Below are 25,802 nucleotides of genomic sequence, written 5' to 3' on the forward strand. Positions count from 1 at the left end.
AGCCGGCCCATTCGTGCCGAAGCATGGCTCTCTCACGTTAAAATTAAAAGTAAATGGACAAAACGTATACCTGTGCATTCAGACTTGCAATAAGGAGTACGCTGTGTTTTTAATTTTTTTCCAAATAATGTATTTTTCCAATAATATTGTATTGTTTCATATTTATTTCAGATCCGGAATGTACCGAATGGACACTGCAAGAACATATCCATACTAATTATAATAAAAATTATAAGAACGAAAAATATTATTAATAAAATGTTGATATTTAAATAATGTCCTTTATTTACAAAGCCTAATATTCGTTATGACCCAATGATCAAATATTGACTTTTGGAGTCACAAAGATTATAAAGCTAAACATTTATTAAAACCAGAAAAACATACAATATTTATATCTCTTTATTTTCTTATCATCAGAAGAATGTATCTTGAGCTAGATAAATAATTTCTAAGAGATATTATATACAAATTATAATATCAAAAATTATGATTATTCGATTTTGTTGTATCAAAATGGCTTGAGTATTATGCTGGCTTCTCACGGCACGTGATACCACGAGCTGCGGCGCGCCGAGCCGACTTGTACGAGCGATCAGCGAGCACAAGCCAACAACACTACAAGTTACAACAATCACGAACCGCCCAAGTCGCGCCGAGCAGCGCCTTTGAAGTTAGCAACTTCAATAGGATAGGACGCGGCTGCACGAGCCAGCCCCTTCACACGGCGCGTAGCTCGAGCGGGTGCGGCGTGGTGTGCGTAGATCGGAATACAAATAATAACTGATGAATCTTCGATTATTTGAACAAATTCAGTGGCGGATGTCTAAGGGTTGATTCAGATTTCAGGCCGCAACGCGAGGCGTAGATGCATTCCTAAATGTATATGGATTTGACAGATTTGCAAGACGCCTCGTCGTTGCGGCCTGCATTGACCCTAAAGGTCAGAAGTGACCGTTAGGGTCAATTCAGACCGCAACGAGACTAGGCGAGGCGAGGCGTGGCGCAGCATAAATTGTATGGATACATATTTCAATTGCGTGAGACATCTTGCGAATGTGTCAAATCCATATAAATTTAGAAATGCAAATACGCGTCGCGTTGCGGTCTGAATCAACCCTAAGGGTCAATTCAGACTGCAACGCGACGAGACAAGGCGAGGCGCGGCGCGCCATAAATTTGTATGGATTTGACAGATTTATATTGCGTGAGACGTCTTGAGAATCTGTCAAATCCATATAAATTTAGAAATGCAAATACGCGTCGCGTTGCGGTCTGAATCAACCCTAAGGGTCAATTCAGACTGCAACGCGACGAGACAAGGCGAGGCGCGGCGCGCCATATATTTGTATGGATTTGACAGATTTATATTGCGTGAGACGTCTTGAGAATCTGTCAAATCCATATAAATTTAGAAATGCATCTACGCGTCGCATTGCGGTCTGAATGAACCCTAAGGGCCAATTCAGACTGCAACGCGACGAGACAAGGCGAGGCGCGGCGTGCCATAAATTTGTATGGATTTGACAGATTTCAATTGCGTGAGACGTCTTAAGAATCTGTCAAATCCATATAAATTTAGAAATGCATCTACGCGTCGCGTCTGAATCAACCCGGATCAATTCAGACCATAACGCGACGCGTAGATGCATTTATAATTTTGTATTGAATTGCCAGATTGGCATGTCGTCTCACGGAATTGAATTATTTGCTTTGTATTCGATGCATCATGAAACATAAAGGAAAACGCAATGATATTCTATGTTACTAACGTAACTAGATTGGAAGTTTACGGTAGCAACGCGTTGCCACTTCGAAGATGCCTGCAGGCATATCTCACATACATAATGACATAACGAATATATGACTTGACATTGTCTTTTGAACAAAAAAGTGGTTACGCATTTCTGAGAATCTTTTGTAAGACATTGCTACTCTGGTATTTTAGAAACTCATTGGGAAAACGTGTGTAATGTCAAATGTGTATGCGACAAGCCTTATTCCCGACGTTTCGACTGCTTTCCAGCGGCCGTGGTCAAGGGTGGACTATTCAGTACGCAACGCGACGCGTAGATGCATTTTTTAATTGTGTATGGATTTGACAGAATTCAATTGCGTGAGACGACATTAGGATTTCCTGATGGGGAAGTTTGATGTGAAATTCCGTAAGACTAGCGCAAACGTTCATTTTCTTAAATCGTGTACGAATGAAAAGTGTTCCGCGACAAAATTCGTAAGCGATACGGTAATTGCGCCATTTGCGATGATATTATACCGTCTTAATCCGTATCAGCATTACTTCCTTGTTCGTTATAAATTCACCAATCAATTACCAGCTAAGCTACATCGTATTCTGAAACACTGTAAGCCTCAAATCGGATTTAGAAACTCCGGCCTTACTGATTCAAGTACAGAATTCAGCAGGGTTTACGCTCTTTAGGGTGCACACACATTATGTGTGGCCGCAGCGGGGTGGTCCGCATTTTTCATACAAGTTATAATGCAGAAAAATGCAGCCCGCCCGCAGCTGTGCCCTAACAAAATTCCGCGTAACTTTAGTGCTACACATTATGTGTAGCCGCATCATAGTGGGCCGCATTTTCTTCTCGTGACTGGTGGCATAATTAGTCATGTTAAAAAATACGCACCTTAAAAAAATATATTTCTCGCCTTTGCTATTGCTCTTATTTTTGAAAAATTAATTACAAAAATAGTTTATTGCTATAGAAATAAGCTAAGGCACATAGAATACCTAATTTAAAATTATTATCATTTTAATTCGTCCATGTATTCGTTTTTCATCTGTGTGCACCTGTGGTCTACAGTGCGATATTAACATTCTTCTTAGGGTGGGTTGCACAAACTTACTTTAACTATAACTGTAAGTTTAACTATAACTACAGTGCGAAATGTCAAATCTCTGTTTAAGGACGCCATATTTAACTAAAACTATAACCGCTCATACCTACTTAAATCGTCATTTTTTTCGTGAAAATTTACTCTTAGATGTTGTTATAAGAAATATTTTTCCTGTCAATTTTTACGGATAATAAATTTTTTATAGTCTCAATCCCGTTACCTGTAGCTTGAATAAAAAAATAAACGCAACAGAAATCTGTCAATTTCTCCGGTCAGAGTTAAGGTTAAAGTTAAAGCTAAATTTATCCTTAACTATAACCATAACTTTAACCTTAACTTTAACTTTAACTACGCTTTTGGTGCAACCCATCCTACAATAATAATTTCATGGATTCTTCAGTACTTAATACTCTATTTTTACTATATCCGTAAACGTTAAAATTACTTTTACATTTATAAATTAATATTATAAAGAAATAAAGAAACCAAGACTTCAATTAAAAAAAAAATTGTAGTTGGTGACCAAAAAATAAATATCATTTAATATAATCTGAATAGCAAATAATAATGATACAAATGAAGACGTGGTGACTGGTGTATTTAAATCACACTAGTTTAAACTTTAGAATATAACTAGCTGTCCCGGCAAACGTTGCTTTTACCATAATATAAAGTATTTCGCCCGTATTATTTTATTGAAGTGACCAAATAAGTATGTCACCATGGCAACGTCGATCGCTATCCCGTCGCATAAACAATGGTCGCCGTCAATCTCGAGTTGTAATAATTTACTATTATTTATTCAACAAATGCACTTATTAATATACTAAGTACCCAGTAGCCGATTCTCAGACCCACTGAATATGCACATAAAATATGGTTAAAATCAGTAAAGCCGTTTCGGAGGAGTATCTAACATTGTGACACGAGAATTTTATATATAAGATAACAATATTTAGTCTTTTTCAAAAATAACTATTTGGTCCCAGATCCTAGAGCGATCAGATTAATTTATTTTCACATGGATGAAACCTAATGTTCATCAGCGCCTCATGTACTTAGAATACCATGTGAAAATAAGTTATGTCTGATCACTCTGGGATCTTACCCTAAAAGAAGGAATTTTACTAGCACTGTAGCAAAAACAACTCAAAACTAAACCCTCCTATAATAACCCCACCTTCACAAAAGGAGCAAATGCTAATGACATTTTATGATCTTGCACTTGGCACGTCTCACCGAATTTATTCTCCGATAAGCTTCTGAGCTGGGATTTTGGCGTACCATTATTCTCCAATCGCATATTTCATTTCTGTCTGCTTTATCATTCCTACAGATTTTATATTTCAACACTAAGCTTTTAATTCGACGACCTCTGTGGCTCAGTTGGTGGGCTGTTGTTAGCTCAAGCCGGGAGTCGCGGGTTCGAATCGTTAGAGGGAACAAAAAGTTTTCAAAAGTTCCTGTGTCATGGATGTGTATTAAATATGTGTATCATTATATTATTATAATAAAAATCTTAAATATATGTATAGCATAAAAGTATTAAATACTAGCTGTTGCCCGCGACTTCGTCCGCATTAGTATAGAAGTTCACGTCTCAAGTATTATTTATTGTACAAAAATATTCAATGTACGGCATTGACTTTCCTAGGATCTTATTATTTTTATTTTATTTTTTATTTATTTATTTAAATCAGGCTACGTAGGCCCATACAATATATACCTTAATGACTAACATACATAAATTCCCCCCGTTTTCTCCACATTTTCCTCTATTTCTTGGTTTCTATTAGTCTTAGCGTGATAAAATATAGCCTATAGCCTTCCTCGATAAATGGGCTATCTAACACTGAAAGAATTTTTTAAATCGGACCAGTAGTTCCTGAGATTAGCGCGTTCAAACAAACAAACAAACAAACTAACAAACTCTGCAGAATTATAATATTATAGTATAGATATTTCCGTTGTCCGGTACCCGTAACACAAGTCCTTCAGGTACTTAGCATGGGGCCACAATGACGTGATGTGAAGCGTCCATAGATATTATTATTATTGTTATATATACATACTAATATTATAAATGCGAAAGTGTGTCTGTCTATTAGTTCTTCACGCCCAAACCTCTGGACCGATTTTGTTAAAATTTGGTATGGGCATACTTTGATTCCCGGGAAAGGACACAATCAACATTGATTAATGGACTGTTAAATTATCACCGTGGGACGAAAGCATAGCGTGAGAAGTCTTACAAATCTGTCAAATCCATACAAAAGAAATGCATCTAGGCGTCGCGTTGCGGTCTGAATTGACCCTTAGTGTGAACGACTAGTACATCGCGCAAGTCAGTGCACGTATCCCATCGATATCGCCTGGATAAATCTCCGGCGATGATTTCAGTTTAATGGCACACCCATTGCTCTTTATTTAATTTTAAAGCCTATTTTAAACCTGGAATACCGACATGCTTTAACCTGAGCCAACATGTTTTCTGTATCGCTTCTTTATGGAATCGCCGATCAAAATTTAAAAACTTTACAATAATACAGGTTCTACATCAGAATAACACATAGGCTACAATTTTAACCGACTTTCAAAATGGGGGAGGTGTTATGTTCGATTTTTGAAGTTCAACGATTACTCCGCCGTTTGTTAACCGATTTTCAAAATTTCTTTTGGTATATAGGGTATCATCCCAATTTGGTATTATATTCACTAAAGTGGTGATCTGATCCATAAGTAATCGATGGAACTCCTCAAAATTTATAGGGAAACATGTGGTGACTTCGGTTTCGTGAGAAGTATTCTAAGCATATATTATGCTACCAATAAGCACCGAGGTATACCAGGTATATCGCGGTTCGGAAGGTGCTGAGAGAACTCCTTTTTTTTATGAAATAAGGGGGCAAACGAGCAAACGGGTCACCTGATGGAAAGCAACTTCCGTCGCCCATGGACACTCGCAGCACCAGAAGAGCTGCAGGTGCGTTGCCGGCCTTTTAAGAGGGAATAGGGTTATTACCTATTGGGGAGGGTAGGGATTTGAAAGGAAGGGAATAGGGGAGGATAGGGAAGGGAATTGGGCCTCCGGTAAACTCACTCACTCGGCGAAACACAGCGCAAGCGCTGTTTCACGCCGGTTTTCTGTGAGAACGTGGTATTTCTCCGGTCGAGCCGGCCCATTCGTGCCGAAGCATGGCTTTCCCACGTATATATCTCCTGATTCTTTATAAATACAAGTTTGGGAATTTCGGCGTTGCAAATTACATTCATCATCATCATCATCACCACTACCATATTATACCATGCATCGTCCCATGATTATGAGATGACCCTGTTATTGGTACTTTTCATAGTCTTTTAGATCGAGACTCGAGTTCGTCAAGCGATAATTGAAAAAAATCTATACTTAAGAGGATACACCAGGGGCGAGAGAAATTGAAAATAGGTATTTGAAAATGTATTGCTGTCTCACCAATCTCAAGTCTCCCACCGCAGAGCGCGATAGAGACAACACGACAAAAGTTCTAATAAAAGAACAGAAAATCTTCGATTCGTTGTCCGCTGATTCCTTCTCCAAAACTTAACCGATTTAAGTACTTTTTCATTAAGAATTAAAGCAAGGCTTGAGGTGTGTTCCTATGTTTTATTTTTTTGTATATTTTAGCCAGTTTTGTTTTCTGGGTGTTTGAACACAGAGGAAAATCTGGCCATTTATTTGGGTTTTTGGACGTTCTCATCTTTTTTAATAATAAAATTATGAAAAAAAGAAAACATAGGGACATGCTAATAGTGGCCATAGATATTTAGGAAAAAAATCATAACTCTACCGGCATTATCCAGGGAGGAAACAGGGGACAACGTTTGTATGGAAAAACGGCGGTGTGGACTCCTCTTAATATTATAAACCTGAAGAGTATGTTTGCTCGAACGCGCTAATCTCAGGAACTACAGGTCCGATTTAAAAACTTATTTAATACTTATTTCAGTGTTAGATAGCGATTTATAGCGATATTTATCGAGGCGATTAAGGCTATAGGCTTTATATTATCACGCTAAGACTAATACGACAGAAGAAACTCAGGAAAATGTGGGAAAATCGGGAGAAATATTAGAAAGGGTTTATCTCACGAACTACTGGAGCAATTTTATAATATAGAGTAGACCACGTGAAGGGAGTATACATAGCTATTTTTATGGGAAAATGTACGGTTTCTGTAAAGTTCCTAATTTAAGCGGGCGAAGCCGCGTGGGACATCTAGTATACTTAAAGAATTGCTCGTTTGAATATATAAGATAAGGGGGCAAGCGAGCAAACGGTCACCTGATGGAAAGCAATGTGGTGGCGTTGACTGTAAACAAAATGTTTTGTTTGACGATTAACAACGTTACTGTTAATTACTGTGTTACTGTTAATTATACTGTGTTACTGTTAATTATACTGTGTTACTGTTAATTATAACGTGTGCGACATGTCCGATTGTGGTCGGATTATTTACTGTATGTGCCAGTAGCGCCCTTTGCTTCGTCCTTTGCAAAAATTCCCAATTAATAGGGCTGCCATCACCTAAATTTCATTTGGGCCGAAATTTGATTATTTCCCCGGAAACCTCCAGAAGCCGGAAAAATGATTAACTCAAATCCTTGAAATCGTACTTGATTTTTATCAAACTCAAACTCAAACTCAAAAATTTTTATTCAGAATAAATTTTTTCAAATATTCTCTGAACGTCGGGGCTACACAGATGCCTACCACCGGTTCGGGAACTAACCCGACGAGAAGAACCGGCGTAAGAAACTCGCACGGGGCCATCTTTTTCTAAAAAGATGGAAAATTACAAAAAATATATTATAAAATAACAGTGTCATTATGACTAAATAAAATACAACGAGTGTACAATTATTATACATATTATAATGAAACAGCTCTGCAGGGGGCGACCTTATTCCCATGGTGTACTATCATTCATGAAATCAGTAACTTTATAGTACGCTTTGGTACACAAACGTTCTTTAACAACTTTTTTAAAAATCTATTAATTGAGAGATTTTGAACGATTTCTGGGATCTTATTATAAAGGCGTATACATTGACCTTTAAAATAATTTTTGACTTTAGTAAGTCTAGTCACCGGAATTTCAAGCTTATGTTTATTACGAGTATTTCTCCCATGGGTATCACACTTTTTCGTGAATTGATATATATTCTTTTTAACATATAATACATTTGATAGGACATATTGAGAAGCAACAGTTAAGATTCCAGTTTCCTTAAATTTTTCTCTAAGTGAAGTATTACGGGCCAACTTGTAGATTGCCCGCACAGCTCGCTTCTGCAGCACAAAAATTGTATTTATATCTGCAGCATTGCCCCACAGCAAAATGCCGTAGGACATAATACTATGAAAGTAACTAAAATACACTAGACGTGCTGTTGTTTCATCTGAAAATTGTCTAATCTTACTTACTGCATATGCTGCTGAACTGAGTCTGTCGGCCAACCCAGCAATATGAGGGCCCCACTGAAGCTTGGAGTCTAGTGTAATACCTAAAAATACAGCTGTATCCACTAGCACCATAACATCACCATTTAAAAGCACATTGGTTTCCGTTTGCCTTACATTGGGCAATTTGAATTTAATATATTTTGTTTTTTTACTATTAACTAAAATATAAAAGAAAAGAAACCGTGTGGATTTCTCTAAAACAAAGCGTCCTACTTAGTTATTTTATTTTTTTCATATTTTTTTATATAAGTATTTATATTTTATATTATCACATTTACAATTCATTTAACATTTTTTTTATTAAATTAACTTAATTCTTGATTAAAAAAACAGATGTCTGCCTTTTTGTCCTAATTCACGACTCTCGTTACGAAGTAACTTACTTAATATACTTAGTATTGGAACGAAGTTCCTTATCGCGCATTCGGCGTAAAGAGTTTTTTATTAGTACCTGCATGCTAGGGGCAGAGGGCGTTGTTAGTATTCCTGTGCATCAATATGTATACATAATATGTATACAGGTTTTTTTAACATACGAAATAACTTCGTTCCATTCGGGTGTCTCTTGATACCTCTCAAGTTTTTTTATTTGTTCACAGTTAAAGGGGTTGAAAAATATAATAATCTATAATCAGTTAAACTATCTTATCTGTTATATCAGCCTATATAGCGTCACCGGGTAATCCAATAAAAAAGCAGGTAAACGTGTTTACAATCTGGGGGCACGGGAGTGCCGTAACTAATGATAAATGGCCAGGCCACCGATTTTGACTAATGTTTAGAGTTTTTAGATTCTTATCGTGCGGCTGACACATTATAATATTATTATCAAATATTTTGCCGCGCTTTAGTGTAAAATTAAGGTTTTTAGATTTAGGGCTGAGTATGTGAGGTTAGAAACTTGGCTCTACATGAGATCTCACTACTTTTTGACACGGCGAACTATAATATTATTATGTTCTCATCTTGGCAACATTTTTACATGACAATGTTTTTGGTGGGATAATACTATCTATAAATTATTAAGCGCTGCAATCGTGATTTTATGAATCACTCTGAAGATAAAACGATGAGTACCGAAAATTTGTTTAGTTTAAAGGTGCTCCCTCACCGGAAGCATTCGCGTGTAATGTAACATTATAGAGCCGACTTTGAGCATTACATTACAATACTTCCTCCCTGACCGACGAGCATTCACGATCGATGTAACATTATAGATTGGACTTTGAGCATTCCATTACAATACTTCCTCCCTGACCGATGAGCATTCACGAGTGATGTAACATTATAGATTCGACTTTGAGCATTCCATTACAATACTTCCTCCCTAACCGATGAGCATTCATGAGTGATGTAACATTATAGATTCGACTTTGAGCATTCCATTACAATACTTCCTCCCTGACCGATGAGCATTCACGAGTGATGTAACATTATAGATCCGACTTTGAGCATTCCATTACAATACTTCCTCCCTGACCGATGAGCATTCACGAGTGATGTAACATTATAGATTCGACTTTGAGCATTCCATTACAATACTTCCTCCCTGACCGATGAGCATTCACGAGTGATGTAACATTATAGATTCGACTTTGAGCATTCCATTACAATACTTCCTCCCTGACCGATGAGCATTCACGAGTGATGTACACATTATAGATTCGACTTTGAGCATTCCATTACAATACTTCCTCCCTGACCGATGAGCATTCACGAGTGATGTACACATTATAGATTCGACTTTGAGAATTACATTACAATACTTCCTCCCTGACCGATGAGCATTCACGAGTGATGTAACATTATAGATTCGACTTTGAGCATTCCATTATAATCATAAAGTTGATATACCTAGCGGAATAGAGCAACAATCTCGAGCTGTCAAACGAAACCGCAATTGGTTTCATCTGTGTATAAAAATATGTGTACGTAATACGTATACACTTACACAAGCATGATTGAACATGATTTCTATGAGATTAAATTGTCAACGTGCGGCACGTGCCGACTGGACGTCAAAAAAAGAGTGCTGCTGTCATGTATCACGTCTCTTTTTACCACGCAGTGTTACTGATAGTGACATCTCCCTTGCTCATGCCTTTGTTTCTCTATTCCGCTAGGTATAATAACTTTATGATTACAATACTTCCTCCCTGACCGATGAGCATTCACGTGTAATGTAACATTAAAGATTCGACTTTGAGCATTACATAGTAAGTTGACTTCACTAACACGCAGCATTGATGTTACAAGTTGTATCAAGATATTACGCATTGTATCATTACAAGGTGTGCATTGTAATGCTCGGTTCTCCTCCCTCACTGATGTAATGCTCGACTCTGTAACGTTCGTCAATAGGTTTTTATTTTTTTCTTATTAGATCTGTCGCTGGTTTCGTAAATTTTAAGTTTCGAAAGTCGAAACTGAAACTAAAACGGAATTTATGAAAACCAAAGACTTAAATAGAATTCTTTGATGAAAACCTCTGTTGAGGTATCGAGATAATGTACAAATACTCTATAAATCGTATTTTTAGGGTTCCGTAGCCAAATGGCAAAAAACGGAACGCTTATAGATTCGTCATGTCTATCTGTCCGTCCGTATGTCACAGCCACGTTTTTCTCCGAAACTATAAGAGCTATACTATTGAAACTTGGTAAGTATATGTATTCTGTGAACCGCATTAAGATTTTGATACAAAAATGGAAAAATTTGTAAAAATTTTAGGTACAACTGAAACAAAAAAATATATTTTCATCTAAGCTATGCGTGTGGGGTATCTATGGATAGGTCTTAAAAAATTATATTGTGGTTTCGGATATCATTTTTTTCTAACCTGAATAGTTTGGGAGAGAGACTCTTCCAAAGTGGTAAAATGTGTGTCCCCCCCTCTAATTTCTAAACTAGGGGCATGATATGTCTAAAAAAAATATATGATGTACATTACTATAAAAACTACCAACGAAAATTGGTTTCAACGAAATCTAGCAAGTAGTTTTTTTTATACGTCATGAAAATGGTAAACCTTAAACCAAGAAAAAAAAATTTTTTCATCTAACCTATACGTGGGGGGTATCTTTGGATAGGTCTTCAAAAATCATATTGAAGTTTCAAGTATAATTTTTTTCTAACCTGAATAGTTTGCGAGAGAGACTCTTCCAAAGTGGTAAAATGTGTGTCCCCCCCTCTAACTTCTAAAGTAATAAGTCTAAAAAAAATATATGATATACAATACTAAAAAAACTACCAACGAAAATTGGTTTGAACGAGATCTAGCTAGTAGTTTTTTTTTATACGTCATAAATGGTAAATCTTAAATTAACTTTCATTAAATCAACTGAAACATAAAAATAAATCAAAAACCCTTTAATTTCATAAAAAATAAGCCTTATTGTTGCTGCGGAACCCTTCATGGGCGAGTCCAACTCGCACTTGGCCGGTTTTTTCTGTACTACTCATCTTCTGTATCAACATTTTTATAAAGATACTAGATGTCCCGCGCGGCTTCGCCCGCGTAAATTAGAAATTTTACAGAATCCGTAGGTACATTTTCCCATAAAAAATATTTCCCCCGTTTTTCCCACATTTTCCTGAGTTTCTTCTGTCGTATTAGTCTTAGAGTAATAATATAATATAACCTTCTCGATAAATGATGAGTCTTACTCGATAAATGATCTATCTAACACTGAGATAAGTTTTTAAATCGGACCTGTAGTTTCTGAGATTGACGCGTTCAAGCAAACATACTCTTCAGGTTTATAATATTAGGTAGATATAGATTTTTTTTAATTATCGCTTGACAAACTCGAGTCTCGATCTAAAAGACTATGAAATGGTATAATATGGACTACCATATTATACCATTTCATAGTCTTTTAGATCACTAGATGATGATGATGATGAAGAATGTAATTTGCATAGTAGCATATGCTTTCTGTTCTTAAAACAACGCCGAAACTCCCAAACTTGTATCTATAAAAAATCAGGAATTCTCTCAGCACCTTCCGAACCACGGTATACCAGGTATATCTCGGTGCAAAATCTTACTTGTTGGTAGCATATGCTTAGAATACTTCTCACGAAACCGAAGTCACCATATGTTTCAGTTTCAGTATAAGTTTGAGGAGTTCCCTCGATTACTTATGGATCCTTCATCAGATCACCACTTTTCTGAATATAATACCAAATTGGGATGATACCCTATATACCAAAAGAAAAATTTTGAAAATCGGTTAACAAACGGCGGAGTAATCGTTGAATATAAGAAAACGAACATAACACCTCCCCCATTTTGAAAGTCGGTTAAAATTGTAGCCTATGTGTTATTTATTTAATATTTTAATCAGCACATGAATTGAATAACAAAATTTTTTTCAAATTAATCGTAGCACCATCTGTCAGGACAAACTAAAATTGAAATAGAATAATATTGAATGCGATGATAGCGCCGTCCGCCGGATCTAATGTAAAACATTCCAAAATCAACAACTCCTTATAAATAAGAAATTAATTGAAAAAACATTTTCCAGTAGACCAAACTGTAAATCTAAACCATTCTCGAATCTCCACGAACACACACAAAAAATTTCATCAAAATTGGTCCAGTCGTTTAGGAGGAGTTCAGTCACATACACACGCACACAAGAAATATATATATTAAGATATGATGATGATAGATGTCCCGCGCGGCTTCGCCAGCGTAAATTAGGAATTTTACAGAAACCATACATTTTCTCATAAAAATAGCTTTACTCCCTTCACGTGGTCTATTCTATATCTGTGCCAAATATTGCCATGAAAATTGTTCGTCAGATAAACCCTTTCTAATATTTTCCCCGTTTTTCCCACATTTTCCTGAGTTTCTTCGGTCGTATTAGTCTTAGCGTGATAATATATAGCTTATAGCCTTACTCGATAAACGAGCTAATTAACACTGAAATAAGTTTTTAAATCGAACCTGTAGTTCCTGAGATTAGCGCGTTCAAGCAAACATACTCTTCAGGTTTATAATATTAAGTATAGATTTTTTTTAAATTATCGCTTGACAAACTCGATTCTCGATCTAAAAGACTACGAAAAGCACCAATAACAGGGTCATAATAGGCTCATAATCATAGGACAATGCATGATATAATATGGTAGTGATGATGATGAATATAATTTGCATAGTAGCATATGCTTTCCGTTCTTAAAACAACGTCGAAACTCCCAAACTTGTATCTATAAAGAATCAGGAGTCCTCTCAGTACCTTCTGAACCACGGTATACCAGGTATACCTCGGTGCAAAATCTTAATTGTTGGTAGCATATGCTTAGAATACATACGATACGAAACCGAAGTCACCACATGTTTCCCTATAAATTTTGAGGAGTTCCCTCGATTACTTATGGATCCTTCATCAGATTACCACTTTTGTGAATATAATACCAAATTGGAATACCCTACATATCAAAAGAAAAATTTTGAAAATGGGTTCACAAACGGCGGAGTAATCGTTGAACATATAAAAACGAACATAACACCTCCCCCATTTTGAAAGTCGGTTAAAATTGTAGGCTATGTGTTATTCTGATGTATAAGCTTTAGTATTGTAAAGTTTCATTAAAATCCGTTTAGTAGTTTTTGCGTGAAAGAGTAACAAACATCCATACATCCAAACAAACTTTCGCCTTTATAATATTAAACACTGAAATAAGTTTTTAAATTGGACCTGTTGTTCCTGAGATTAGCGCGATCAAGCAAACATACTTTCAGATTTATAAGTATAGATTTTTTTTATTATCGCTTGACGAACTCGAGTCTCGATCTAAATAACAATGAAAAGTACCAATAACAGGGTCATTATAGGCACATAAACATGGGACGATGCATGGTATATAATCATCATCATCATCACTACCATAGTGATGATGTTGTTGATGATGATAAATGTAATTTGCATAGTAGCATATGCTTTCCGTTCTTAAAACAACGCTGAAACTCCCAAACTTATATTTATAAAGAATCAGGAGTTCTCTCAGCACCTTCCGAACCACGGTATACCAGGTATACCTCGGTGCAAAATCTTACTTGTTGGTAGCATATGCTGCGAATACTTCTCACTAAACCGAAGTCACGACATGTTTCCCTATAAATTCTATTATTCGATTCGATTCGATTCAGTCGATTGTCGATCACGTCGCAAGTATTATTTTTCAAAAATATTCAATGTACAGAATTGACTTTCCTACGATTTTATTATTTGTATAGATGACTTAGTTTCTTCCTAAAAAGGAGAAATAAGACGCAATGCAAACGCCACGAAACCATTTCGTTATAAGTAACAGATCCATGGTGGGGGGGTTATCAAATGACACTCGAAAACCGTACTATGCTCAGTGTCGTTTTTAACTTTGTTTTAAAAAAAGGAGAAATATAATTCCGCGACATCGTTTTGTTTAAAGGAAAATTTTATAGAGGGGGGTTTGTATAGATAATAATAATTATACTTAAACAAAAATTAATTCGTATTCATTTTTTATTTATTTATTTATTTTTCATGTTGATCAACGGCTTTACGTCTAATGTTTTTAATTCGTAACTGACACACATTTTACACACTTTTCTAGATTATTCCGATTAATATGAAACAACAAGCTGATAAAAAGACATATTTAAGTGATTCCGCGACAAAAACTATTTATATCAAAGAAGCCGCCTAGGTGTTTGGCTGAAAGTAATTAAAAAGAAAAAACAGTTTGAAGAAAAAAAAAAGCAAAAATGCACCGGCCGATTTTTAATAGTGTTGATAAATGGCTAGCGATTGTTTTAGTCGGTTTTGGTAAGTTTACATGTTTATTATATTTATTGCTAACTTTTGATAGTGTAAATCAAATCACTTAAGGCCCTGTATTCCCAGAAACGGATTTAAAAGTGACAGGAGACATAAAAATATAGTAATGTAAATACTGAAAAAAATATATGTGTTAGTTAAGGATCTAACACAGTGGAATTTATATTCCATTACGCTTCCGTTCGTCGGTTCCGTTCCGTTCGTCAAGTTTTTCAGGAAAAATCACTCGCGCTTCGCGCTCGTGATTTTTTAACCTGAAAAACTTGACTCCTTCATTTGTTTGCAACGAACCTTGAGGGAAATGCCAGATAATTTTGAAGCTCGTGTGGTATTCGGGGGATTATTTTTCCGTCCCAAATGTCGGCCAATAGAATTAGAATTTGTTTTTTATATATAGCAACTACCAGAGAAAATTTTCAAAAAATTATCAGTATAATACCATGTAGGTTGTACTACGTGACGTCGAATGGTGCAATTCTATTGGTCGATATTTGGGTCGGAAAAATAATCAAGCAAATTTATTACATCTTTGCTGAAAACTACTTACGATTTTCTTGTTCCGCTGTTTTGACCTGATTTCCTTTTTTTCGTGCCTGAATTTAACTCCTCCACGGTCTTATCTGCCATTATGCACCGTTATTTACTCTGAATTAATCTAATTAGCAACAAAAACACCAACGAGCAACGACAGACAATATTTTTCATCTTCATTGACACTCAACCTTGACAATAAATTAAAATATTGTCTGTCGTTGCTCGTTGGTGTTTTTGTTGCTAATTAGATTAATTCAGAGTAAATAACGGTGCATAATGGCAGATAAGACCGTGGAGGAGTTAAATTCAGACACAAGACGTTTAATATTTTTTTTATTGGCCGTAGTCAAATGTAAAGTGTTGCCAATGTTTAAAAATATAAAGCAATCTTGCAAGTTTCAACCCTCCAAAATAACCTGTGATACCAGATTAGAAAGAAGCCTTTTTGATACGTATTAACAAAATTTCCCTAAAAATGTTCTAGAAATAAGCCATTTTGAAAAAAAACTCATAACATAATTAGTAGGGCCGAGAATTAACGTGAATTAAGCTATTTTGTTGCGGAAAGCCTTTTTTTATGGCCAGTTTTCTTCGAGATCTAAGTACTTTAGAACCGGATACTTCACGTCATACGATGTGAGTGTACACAAAGATTTGTTTGTCATTAAAAAAAAAAACTTGGGAACCCGAAATAAGCCGTTTTGAAAAGTCACTCCTCAATTGATGTATAAAAAAACGACGATCAAAAAACTATAAAATTACAGGCACAAAGTGTTTGACTGAAAGCATACCAGCCAAACCTTTGCGCCTGCAACTGAACTGAAAGTTTTATATTTTTTGTCGCTGATGAAACAGACAAAGCAGGCTGACGATTGCTAGCTGAATAATAATTATTATAATAAGGGAGTTATTTCGTATTAATTTGCTTCCTCAAAATTAAGTAAAGTTGAGGTTAGATTCAAAATTATAGGAAAGATACTGCCAAATAATAATTTATTGCTGATAGTTGTATCAAGCTCAATACATTTTTGACCATTGTCCTGTTCCTCAGCAGTGACTGCAACGGCTATACCAGTAGAAGACAGCCCCACTGTGGTAAATGTAGCAGGAGGAAACCTGCAACCGTTGCTGCAAAATGGCTGGAGCTCCGAGATAACTGATGACTCAGGATCAATCGAATACTATTTGTACACGAAGTAAGTTTTTTTTTAAATTCTAGTTTGATAATTCTGTGATTTTATTCTGCAGTTAGTATAAATTGAGCGGATTAGTACAAAATGTACTGGATTATTTACTTATCTCCCATAACTACACAGGCTCGGCAACACACGATACAGTAGGTCTACTACGAAACCGTTTTGAGACTCAAACAATCGGCTGAGAATGCCGCATCCTGCTCTAACAACGTCATTTCTCGTTTGTTAGAGTAGGAGGCGGCATTCTCATACGATTGTTTGAGTCTCAAAATGGTTTCGTGGTACGGCCCCTAGCACGTCTCCGGCACACATCCGCACCATGAGCACGAGATCGTGTTATAACTATTATAACACGGTCTCGTGCTACTACACTACACATACCTAATGGAGACGAAAAACAAAATTGTCTTTGTCATCCGCCATTTGCATTTCGATTATGCTTCTTTGCTCTTTCTCTGAAATACTTTACTAATGGTCAGTTTTGTCGCCTGTTCGAGTACATTCTGTTATGGTTGTGTTATGAAGACGAAGTAGGTATGCGTCAATTTAAATCCTTTTTCCTCAATTTAAATCTCATTCCGGACTTTCAAGCGACAGCCCAATTTTTTTTTAAACTGACGACGTTTAAAAAAAATATCCACAGCCGAACATAATATAACCTCCTCCTTTTTGGAAGTCGATTAAAAATAGAATAGTCGTTCATTCATAATATCATTCATTCAAATTTCCTCAATTTTTAAAGTGTGTTTATCACTTATCAATTAACATTAACATCTAATCAATGCTGTGATCATTTGAAATAATAAAGATTACCGAATCCATGATAATACTACAATTAATTACAATAACAATGCATAATATTATGGTTATGTAAAAGTTTCCAAAGAAAAAAAATACCTATGCTATTAAATAGAGACTTTTAAATGGGAACTTAAAATTTTTAAGTTCCCATTTATAAATCTCTATTGAATTAGGGTCAATACACATTAGTAATGGGAACAAATGCTTTTTTCTATTATATTTTAGTAACCTGCTAATTTTCTATTGTTTTACTTTTTTTTTTATCTATGGACACTTCACACCACGTCAGTCTGGCCCCGTGCTAAGTACCTGAAGAACTTGTGTTACAGGTACCAGACAACGGAAATATATTTAATACTTTTATACTGTACATATATTTCAGATTTTTATTATATTATACACATATTTAATACACATCCACGACCCAGGAACTTTGAAAAATTTTTGTTCCGTCGGCGGGATTCGAACCCGCGGCTTGAGCCACCGATAGCCCACCAACTGAGCCACAGAGGTCGTCAAAGGTTTGTTAAAATCCCAAAAAAAAGACAATCAAATCATGATCGCAGACTATTTCTGCCCACGATAATGTGAGCAATCGGTATTGTAGCAAGTACATTTAATTTAATTATTATTGCTAATGAGCATTTAACTGTTAATTATTATTGGTTACGCTATTTTTTCCAACACTCACACTGGCCGCAAACGTACGTTTTCCGTATTCGATTTACGAATTCGTTTTCCGTACGTTTCTTTGGAGGTTTATTCAAATTTAGTACAAGGAAACAATCAATGTATTTACACCTGCTGGTTTGCCATTACATCAAAATATTATCACGCTAGACTGATCCTTAGCCCGCGGTGCGCACTAGCGGCCAGGCCGCGGCGGCTAGGTCGCAGCGGCCATCAAAAGTATGGTGTGGCCGCTGATCGCGTTGCGGCCATGTGCGCGTGGTCTATGGCGGTTTTATACTGAGGTAGCTCTCTCGATGGCCGCCGCGGCCTGACCGCTTAGACTTCAAAAACGCGGCTGTGATACTCTACTGTATAATTTTAAATTGTTCACTCAATATAATATTTAGGCTAGCCGTCTTTTTATATTTTTTAAACTGGCAATGGAAATTCCACCTTAGATCTAACCCCACAATTGCACGGCTGTGTTACTCTACTATATTATTTTATATTGTTCACTCAATAAATTCAGGGTTACCAAATTTCTTTTCAAAATTTTTATATTGGCAATTATTTAACAAATAATATTTACGGGAAATATCAATTCCTCCTCAGATCCAACCCCACAACGGCGCAGCGTCTCTACATGAATGAGGAATCCATCAAGTCTTCGTCTTTCAACCCTGAACACCCCACCGTGGTGGTGGCACACGGTTTCCTCGGCAGCCACAACTCCGCGCTCAACCCGGCTATTAGAGACGGTAAGATTGCACCATAGTCCATACAGCATGACTTACTAATAATTATTTTGTAATTGGTGGCATGACATGGTACTATCAAGGAAATTAATTCATATTATACAGATCGCTGTTATTTGGTCCGGTTATATGACGAAAATTGATGATGAAAGTGCATAGTGTGGACAAGCACGAAGCTATTAGAAAAGTTAAATGCAATAGCTATATTGCATTTAACTTTTCTAATAGCTTCAATATGACGCCAACACAGTATCGGCGTTAGGGGACTGCGACGCTAGGCGATCGCCCAGTGCCCCGGATGAAATGGGGCGCCGAAAATTAACAGAAGGGGTCGCCGCAAGCCTCCACACACTACCAGTAGTGCTAGCACGGCGAAAAGTAGAAATGCGAAAGTATAGACAAACTGTGGACATAAACTTAAGGTGCCGTTCCGATCTTTACCGCGACTAATCGCGACCGACAAAATTCAATTAAAATGCCACTTTATGACAGACTATAGTATATGTCATAAAATAAGATGTTATTTGAATTTTTAGGACTATATTCTGTAATAAAGTGGCATTTGAATTGAATTTTTCAGAACGAAAAAAGATTTTTTATTATCTCCACAGTTTGTGACTATAGTCTGTCATAAAGTGGCATTTTAATTGAATTTTTCGTAACAAGAAAAGTTTGGAACGACACCTTAAGTTTATCTCCACCATATCTCCACAGTTTGTCTATACTTTCGCATTTCCACTGGTTACCGTGCTAGGGCTACAGCACCCTGGACGTCGAAGAAATCTCGCACAGGGAGCTCCCTGGTTGTGGTAAAACCGGCACTGCGCCAACAATAGCTCAATACAACAAATCCTTATACCTTTGATAGCTCGAGTGGATATTGGATATACTATGCTTCCATTCTAGCAATCTAAACTACTTCCAACTATTGATTTAGAAAACTCGTAGTTTATAAAACTTATAGTTAATAATTATGACTCTCGAACTCCACCAGGTAGCGTGTAACTTTAAGACCTTTCGCTAAAGCTGGAGAGGGGTTTTAGGGGATTGACATAAAACAACCCCACTAAGTAGGTCTGCCATCCACCCATGAACCAATTTCTCTGACGATACAATAAGTATCGCTTCTCTAATTCTAACCATGATTAATGTTTTAGCCCACCTCGGCAAAGCTGACACCAACGTCATCATCCTCAACTGGAATAGGATTGGCGGCGAGGATGACGACTCCGCACTACTGAGTACTCCCGTAGTCGGTCGCCGCTTGGGACAGTTTCTGAAATTCCTGAGCCAGGTTTCTGGAGCTAGCTACGACAAAATGCACCTTATTGGCTTCAGCTTAGGAGCTCATTTAGTTGGAAGCGCTGGAAAGGAATTAGATGGAAAGATAGCCAGAATAACTGGTAAGTACGAATGTCTAGTACGATAGACAGGGTAGGCTAGACCAAGATCTTATATGGTGGGCATTGACAAAAAGACCGAGAAAACTCGTCCCAACGTTATAGTAAACAAACATAGCTTAGCTTTCATCTAAGCGAACTATACATACGTTGTACGATTTTGGAGTGTTAATATGCCATTTGGTTGAATGAACGTACCTACGGTCATTGCACACCTTTAAACACAAGCTCTTCTCTTAGATTCTGCCAAAGATTGTGAAGAAGTGCCTGATGGTTTTTTTTTCTCTAGGTTTGGATCCTGCCGGTAGACTGTGGCAGGTCCATCCAGAACGTTTAAGCTCATCTGATGCCCAATACGTCGAAGGCATACACACTAGCAAAGAATTCGGCATAAATTCCGAAATCGGTCATGCTGACTTCTTCGCCAATGGGGGGGAATCGCAACCTGGTTGCCTCACGCCGATCTGCAGTCACTACCGCGCCTGGCAGCTGTATGTCGCAACCGTGGAGTATAACCATCTCGAAGGCAGAAGATGCTCAGGTCTGATGCAGCTGCTTTTCGACATGTGCAATGGAGATATGTTGTATATGGGCAACAACGATTTTAATAAGCGAGGGTAAGATTCCTCTTTTAATGGACTAGAATAAAAGCTTTTGGCTAAAAGTAAGCAAGTATCAGCAGGGATACTCACAATTCCTGTTCTCTTCAGAATCGAAAAATTTGCAACGCGCTTATTGGTCAGTATTCAGCAAAGCGCTCTTTCATTGGCTGTTGAAATTTGTCGAATCGTTTCAGTTTTAGGGAATTTGTCGAATCTGAGACGAACATTGTTAATCAGGATTTAGATTTAAAATATTATTTCATATTTTTCCAAAACAGTGAATTTTATGCTAATTTAAAGATATCACATTAGAAGACTCAGTTCTTAAATCCTTCTCCCAGTCTTCGGTAGCCTCACAGAGCATACAATGCAAGCATTATTTCACTGTTAACAACAGAAAGTTACTCTCAGTGGACAGTGGAGATGTATTATACTAACTAGCTGTTGCCCGCGACTTCGTCCGCGTGGACTTTAGTTTATAGTTGTTCCCGCACATCGCTTGAATCGTTTACGCGCAAATCAGAAAAGTATATTGTGTGGGAACCACACATTTTTCCGGGACAAAGACATTCCTTGTCCCAGATTCAAATTAGTATCTCTAATCTCCATGCCAAATTTCACCAAAATAGATTCAATAGTTTACGCGCAAATCATAAAAGTATATTGTGCAGTAACCGTACATTTTTCCGGGACAAAATGTATCCTATGTTCTTTTTCGGGACTCAAAGTATCTTTATACCAAAAGCGGCTTCGCTCGCGTAAATGAGATATTCCACAGACAAATTAGTCCACAAAAAATAGCCTATGATTCTTCACGTGGTTTACTTCTTATCTGTGCCAAATAACATAAACATTGCTCCATTAATTCGTGAGATAAGCCCTTTCAAATAATTTCCCCCGTTTTTTCCACACTTTTCTCTATTTCTTCGCTCTTATTAGTCTTAGCGTAATAAAATATAGCCTATAGCCTTCCTCAATAAATGGGCTATCTAACACTGAAAGAATTTTTCAAATTGGGCCAGTAGTTCTTGAGATCAGCGCGTTCAAATAAGCCCATTCAAATAATTTCCCCCGTTTTTTCCACACTTTCCTCTATTTCTTCGCTTCTATTTGTCTTATCGCGATAAAATATAGCCTATAGCTATTTCCGATAAATGCACTATCTAACACTCAAAGGATTTTTCAAATTGGACCAGTAGTTCCTGAGATTAGCGCGTTCAAACAAACAAACTAACAAACTCTTCCGCTTTATAATATTAGTATAGATTATAGACAACCTAACCACAGAATTAGTAGTACCAAAAATAACTAATCGTTTAGAAGCGCCTTTTCCCTTCTTTTTTTATTTGCAGTTTTAAAGTATATTCTAATCTTTTTTTTTTTCAGATCTGGACTTTACAGAGTAAACACTGGTTGGAGATACCCGTACTGAATAATTCATCTGATTTAGTTAGGTTTTTGGGCGAATATATTTATTATTTATATTACATTATCAATAAAGTTTTATATCACCAGATTATATTTTATCTTTCAAAATCTAATGTATTGCTGTACACCGACCGGAAATTGCATAAAAGATAACATAATAATATTATAATTATAGTCACAAACTATCGAATACAATAATAATATCATTTGATATGTCTGATAGGTATTTTCCTTGATAAGTAGCTATCTATACTTACATATAATAAAATCGTAGGAAAGTCAATTCTGTACATGGGTGAATTTCCCAACCGCTTTTTTTTCGCGGCTACTGTGAAATTGGGGGTGTGAAATGGCTTTTTAGGGATAAATAAAATTTCATCGCATAGTTTGAGTGATTATCCATATGAGGCAACAGACACATTTTTAATTCGATAACTAGAAGATAAAAATAAAAAATTCTAAAGGTGGAAATTAGGCCCCTCGGTGACTGTCCCAACGACCTTTTTAGTCCTAATTTCGTCAGCCGAGGAAAAAATATTAGTGGTACAAACAAACGGATTCTTTTATTGGATTTTAGAATAGCGAAACGAAGTTCTGGGGGTCAGCTAGTTAATTATATTTTGATACGAATTTATAAAATTACCGATTGTTCAATTTTTTTATTCCGGGATGCTTGTTTTGCAATCATGCTGCTATTTCAGTGAATTTACATTTCGGTGATTTTTTTTTCATCTCGGTGACTGACTTTTTCATCTCGGTAACAGCAAAAATAGAAATGTGTATACTTCGTTTGTTTACTGTTTAATTTTTGTCATTATTTTTGTAGTCATATAACATTATACTTAATTGAGAGGAAACTTCCATAAAAACTCAAAAAAACAAGGAAACAAAAAAGTTCACCGAAATGAATAAAATATCGACATGTTGAAATTCACCCACATAGAATATTTTTTAAGAAATAATACTTGGGACGTGATCTACAATCGATATGGAAGCCAAAAATATAGTTTTTAGTTTGTTGTCGGTTTTCGGTCTTTGAGCGTAACATATATACGGCAGCTGAAATGTATCACGTGGGCTCCGGCCTGACCGAGCATAACACCTCGCTCGGTTGGAAGATCTTCCTTTGTGGCGGCCACGCCTATTCCCACAATCTGTTTGTCTGTTTGTATGTCCAAAATAAACTCAAAAAGTGCTGAATGGATTTACTTCAAATTTTGCACGAATATTACCAAGAGTTCGGGTCAACACATAGGCTATATAATATTACTAGCTGTTGCTCGCGACTTCATCTGCGTTAGGTTAGATCACGTCCCAAGTATTATTGCTCAAAAATATTCAATGTAAAGAATTGAATTTCCTACGATATTATTTTATCTATAGATGACTTAGTTTGGTCCTAAAAAGGAGAAATAAGACGGGATACTAACGCCACGACACCATTTCGTTATAAGTATGAGTTTCAGAGGGGTTCGCGGGGCGGCGTTATATTTCTCCTTTTTTAAGAACAAAGTTAAAAACTAAACTAAGCATACGGTTTTCGAGTGTCATTTGATTTGGGCGGGATGCGCCCCCCCCCCCCAAATCCCTACCCCCCCTCATGAAAATAACTGAATGTTCAGACTGATAGAGGATTATTTGATATCGCAAGATTTAGGGCAAAAAAAAACTCGGAGAATGTCTGTATTGGAAATACTTTATGCTGATATTATGTCTCATGTCCGATTGCATAGGGCAACTCCAGAGCTACGTTGACACATCACAAGGGTCTTGTCATCAGTTCGGACTGGTTATAAGCGCCTCTAAGACACAAATTCTTAAGCAAATGCCTAGAGGTGAAACCGCTGCTGACCCTTCTGCGTTGTATCTGAATGGACAAATACTAGAAGAGGTTTCACACTTTAAGTATCTTGGAAGTCTCATCCGCAACGACAACACCCTTGCCTTGGAGATACCATCACGTATTGCTAGTGCTGCTGCTAATTTTGGGCGACTGAATAACCGTGTGTGGAAGTACCATAATCTCAAGCTAGAGACAAAGATTAATGTTTATAAAGCACTTATAATACCTATTCTCTTATATGGAGCTGAGACATGGTGTCTCTATAAGCCAGACATAAAGAAACTAGACACCTTTCACCTACGATGTCTAAGATCAATTCTGAAAATAAAGTGGTAGGACCATGTACCTAATTCTGAAGTCCTGCGCCGCGCCGAGAGTCGAGACGTATGGCATGGAAGCTCTACTGATGCAACGACAACTTAAATGGTGCGGGCACGTCCTTCGCATGGATGATCGCCGCTTGCCTAAAGCCGTCTTCTTTTCGGAGTTGGCAGAGGGCAAACGTAAGCAAAGTGGACAACATCTGCGATATAAGGATGTTCTAAAAAGACACTTGAATGCCTGTGTTATTGACCCTGCATGCTGGGAAAAGCTTGCTACTGAGCGGATATCCTGGCGCTCTACGATTAATACCAAAATCAAAAATTTTGAGAAAGACCGTCTGCAGACGCTTGAAGTAAAGCGCCAATTGCGTAAAGAGAGACGTCTGTCGGCCAATTCTACCGTAGCACATGTGATAGGACAATCAAAACCAAGTTCGGTCTAACAAGTCATATTAGGGCTCATAATAGAAACAATCCTTAATTTCTGGGGTCGCCGTTATCTAAATCGATAAGGAGGACTATATTATATAGCATAATATTTACAAATTACTTTTATTTGAAACACACGCCAATAGATCGACAATATCATAAACTGTCTGTCAAGAAAGTGAAGAAATTAAAAAGTGGCAACATCGTAGTGTCATCCGTTTCAAATCAATCGAAAAATATCTACAGCCGAACATATAACCTCCTCGTTTTTTGGAAGTCGGTTAAAAAATTTTGACATTACGATAAAAATTGTCCTAAAAAATTAAAACGTGGAATATGTATGGACTATACATATTCCACGTTTTAATTTTTTTTGGTCAATTTTTAACTAAGATAAGTATAAAAATAGGGTTTTGGTGCGATCTTGGCAACGCGGCAAATGTATGGTCAAGGTCGTTTGCTCGGGGGGCGGCCTTCATATTGTATTTTATTTTCGTTGTTCACAGCGGTTCAATAACCGCTGTGAACAACGAAATTATTATATTTTTCAACCCCATTGGGTTGAAAAATATAATAATCTATAATCAGTTAAACAGGGGTTCCCAAACTGTGCGCCGC

The 25,802-nt window shown here is 36.8% G+C and overlaps 2 protein-coding genes and 1 long non-coding RNA gene across 4 annotated transcripts in view; 2 read left to right on the plus strand and 1 right to left on the minus strand.

Moving 5' to 3' along the window:
* LOC121734150 (pancreatic triacylglycerol lipase-like) overlaps positions 1-228 on the plus strand; it is a 32,350-nt gene extending 32,122 nt beyond the window's left edge. For both annotated transcript variants that reach the window (XM_042124589.1, XM_042124588.1), the window contains exon 8: positions 172-228. In XM_042124589.1, coding sequence (XP_041980523.1) covers positions 172-217 — 46 coding nt within the window. In that variant the 3' untranslated portion in view covers positions 218-228. The remainder of the gene's footprint in view (positions 1-171) is intronic.
* Positions 229-2,897: 2,669 nt separating this feature from the next.
* Positions 2,898-14,368, minus strand: LOC121734157. The gene is made up of 3 exons (XR_006036668.1): positions 14,358-14,368; positions 10,305-10,311; positions 2,898-2,965 (listed from the first exon to the last, which is right to left on the minus strand). It is a non-coding gene; the product is annotated as an uncharacterized LOC121734157 (long non-coding RNA).
* Positions 14,369-16,011: 1,643 nt separating this feature from the next.
* On the plus strand, positions 16,012-22,593 carry LOC121734454 (pancreatic lipase-related protein 2-like). Its single transcript, XM_042125067.1, has 6 exons — positions 16,012-16,054; positions 16,787-16,931; positions 19,017-19,162; positions 20,317-20,562; positions 20,849-21,176; positions 22,548-22,593. The coding sequence occupies exons 1-6, from the start codon at positions 16,012-16,014 to the stop codon at positions 22,591-22,593; spliced, it is 954 nt and encodes a 317-aa protein (XP_041981001.1).
* The last annotated feature ends 3,209 nt before the right edge of the window (positions 22,594-25,802 follow it).

Source organism: Aricia agestis, chromosome 15 (assembly GCF_905147365.1).
Source record: "Aricia agestis chromosome 15, ilAriAges1.1, whole genome shotgun sequence".
Classification (NCBI taxonomy): Eukaryota; Metazoa; Arthropoda; class Insecta; order Lepidoptera; family Lycaenidae; genus Aricia; species Aricia agestis.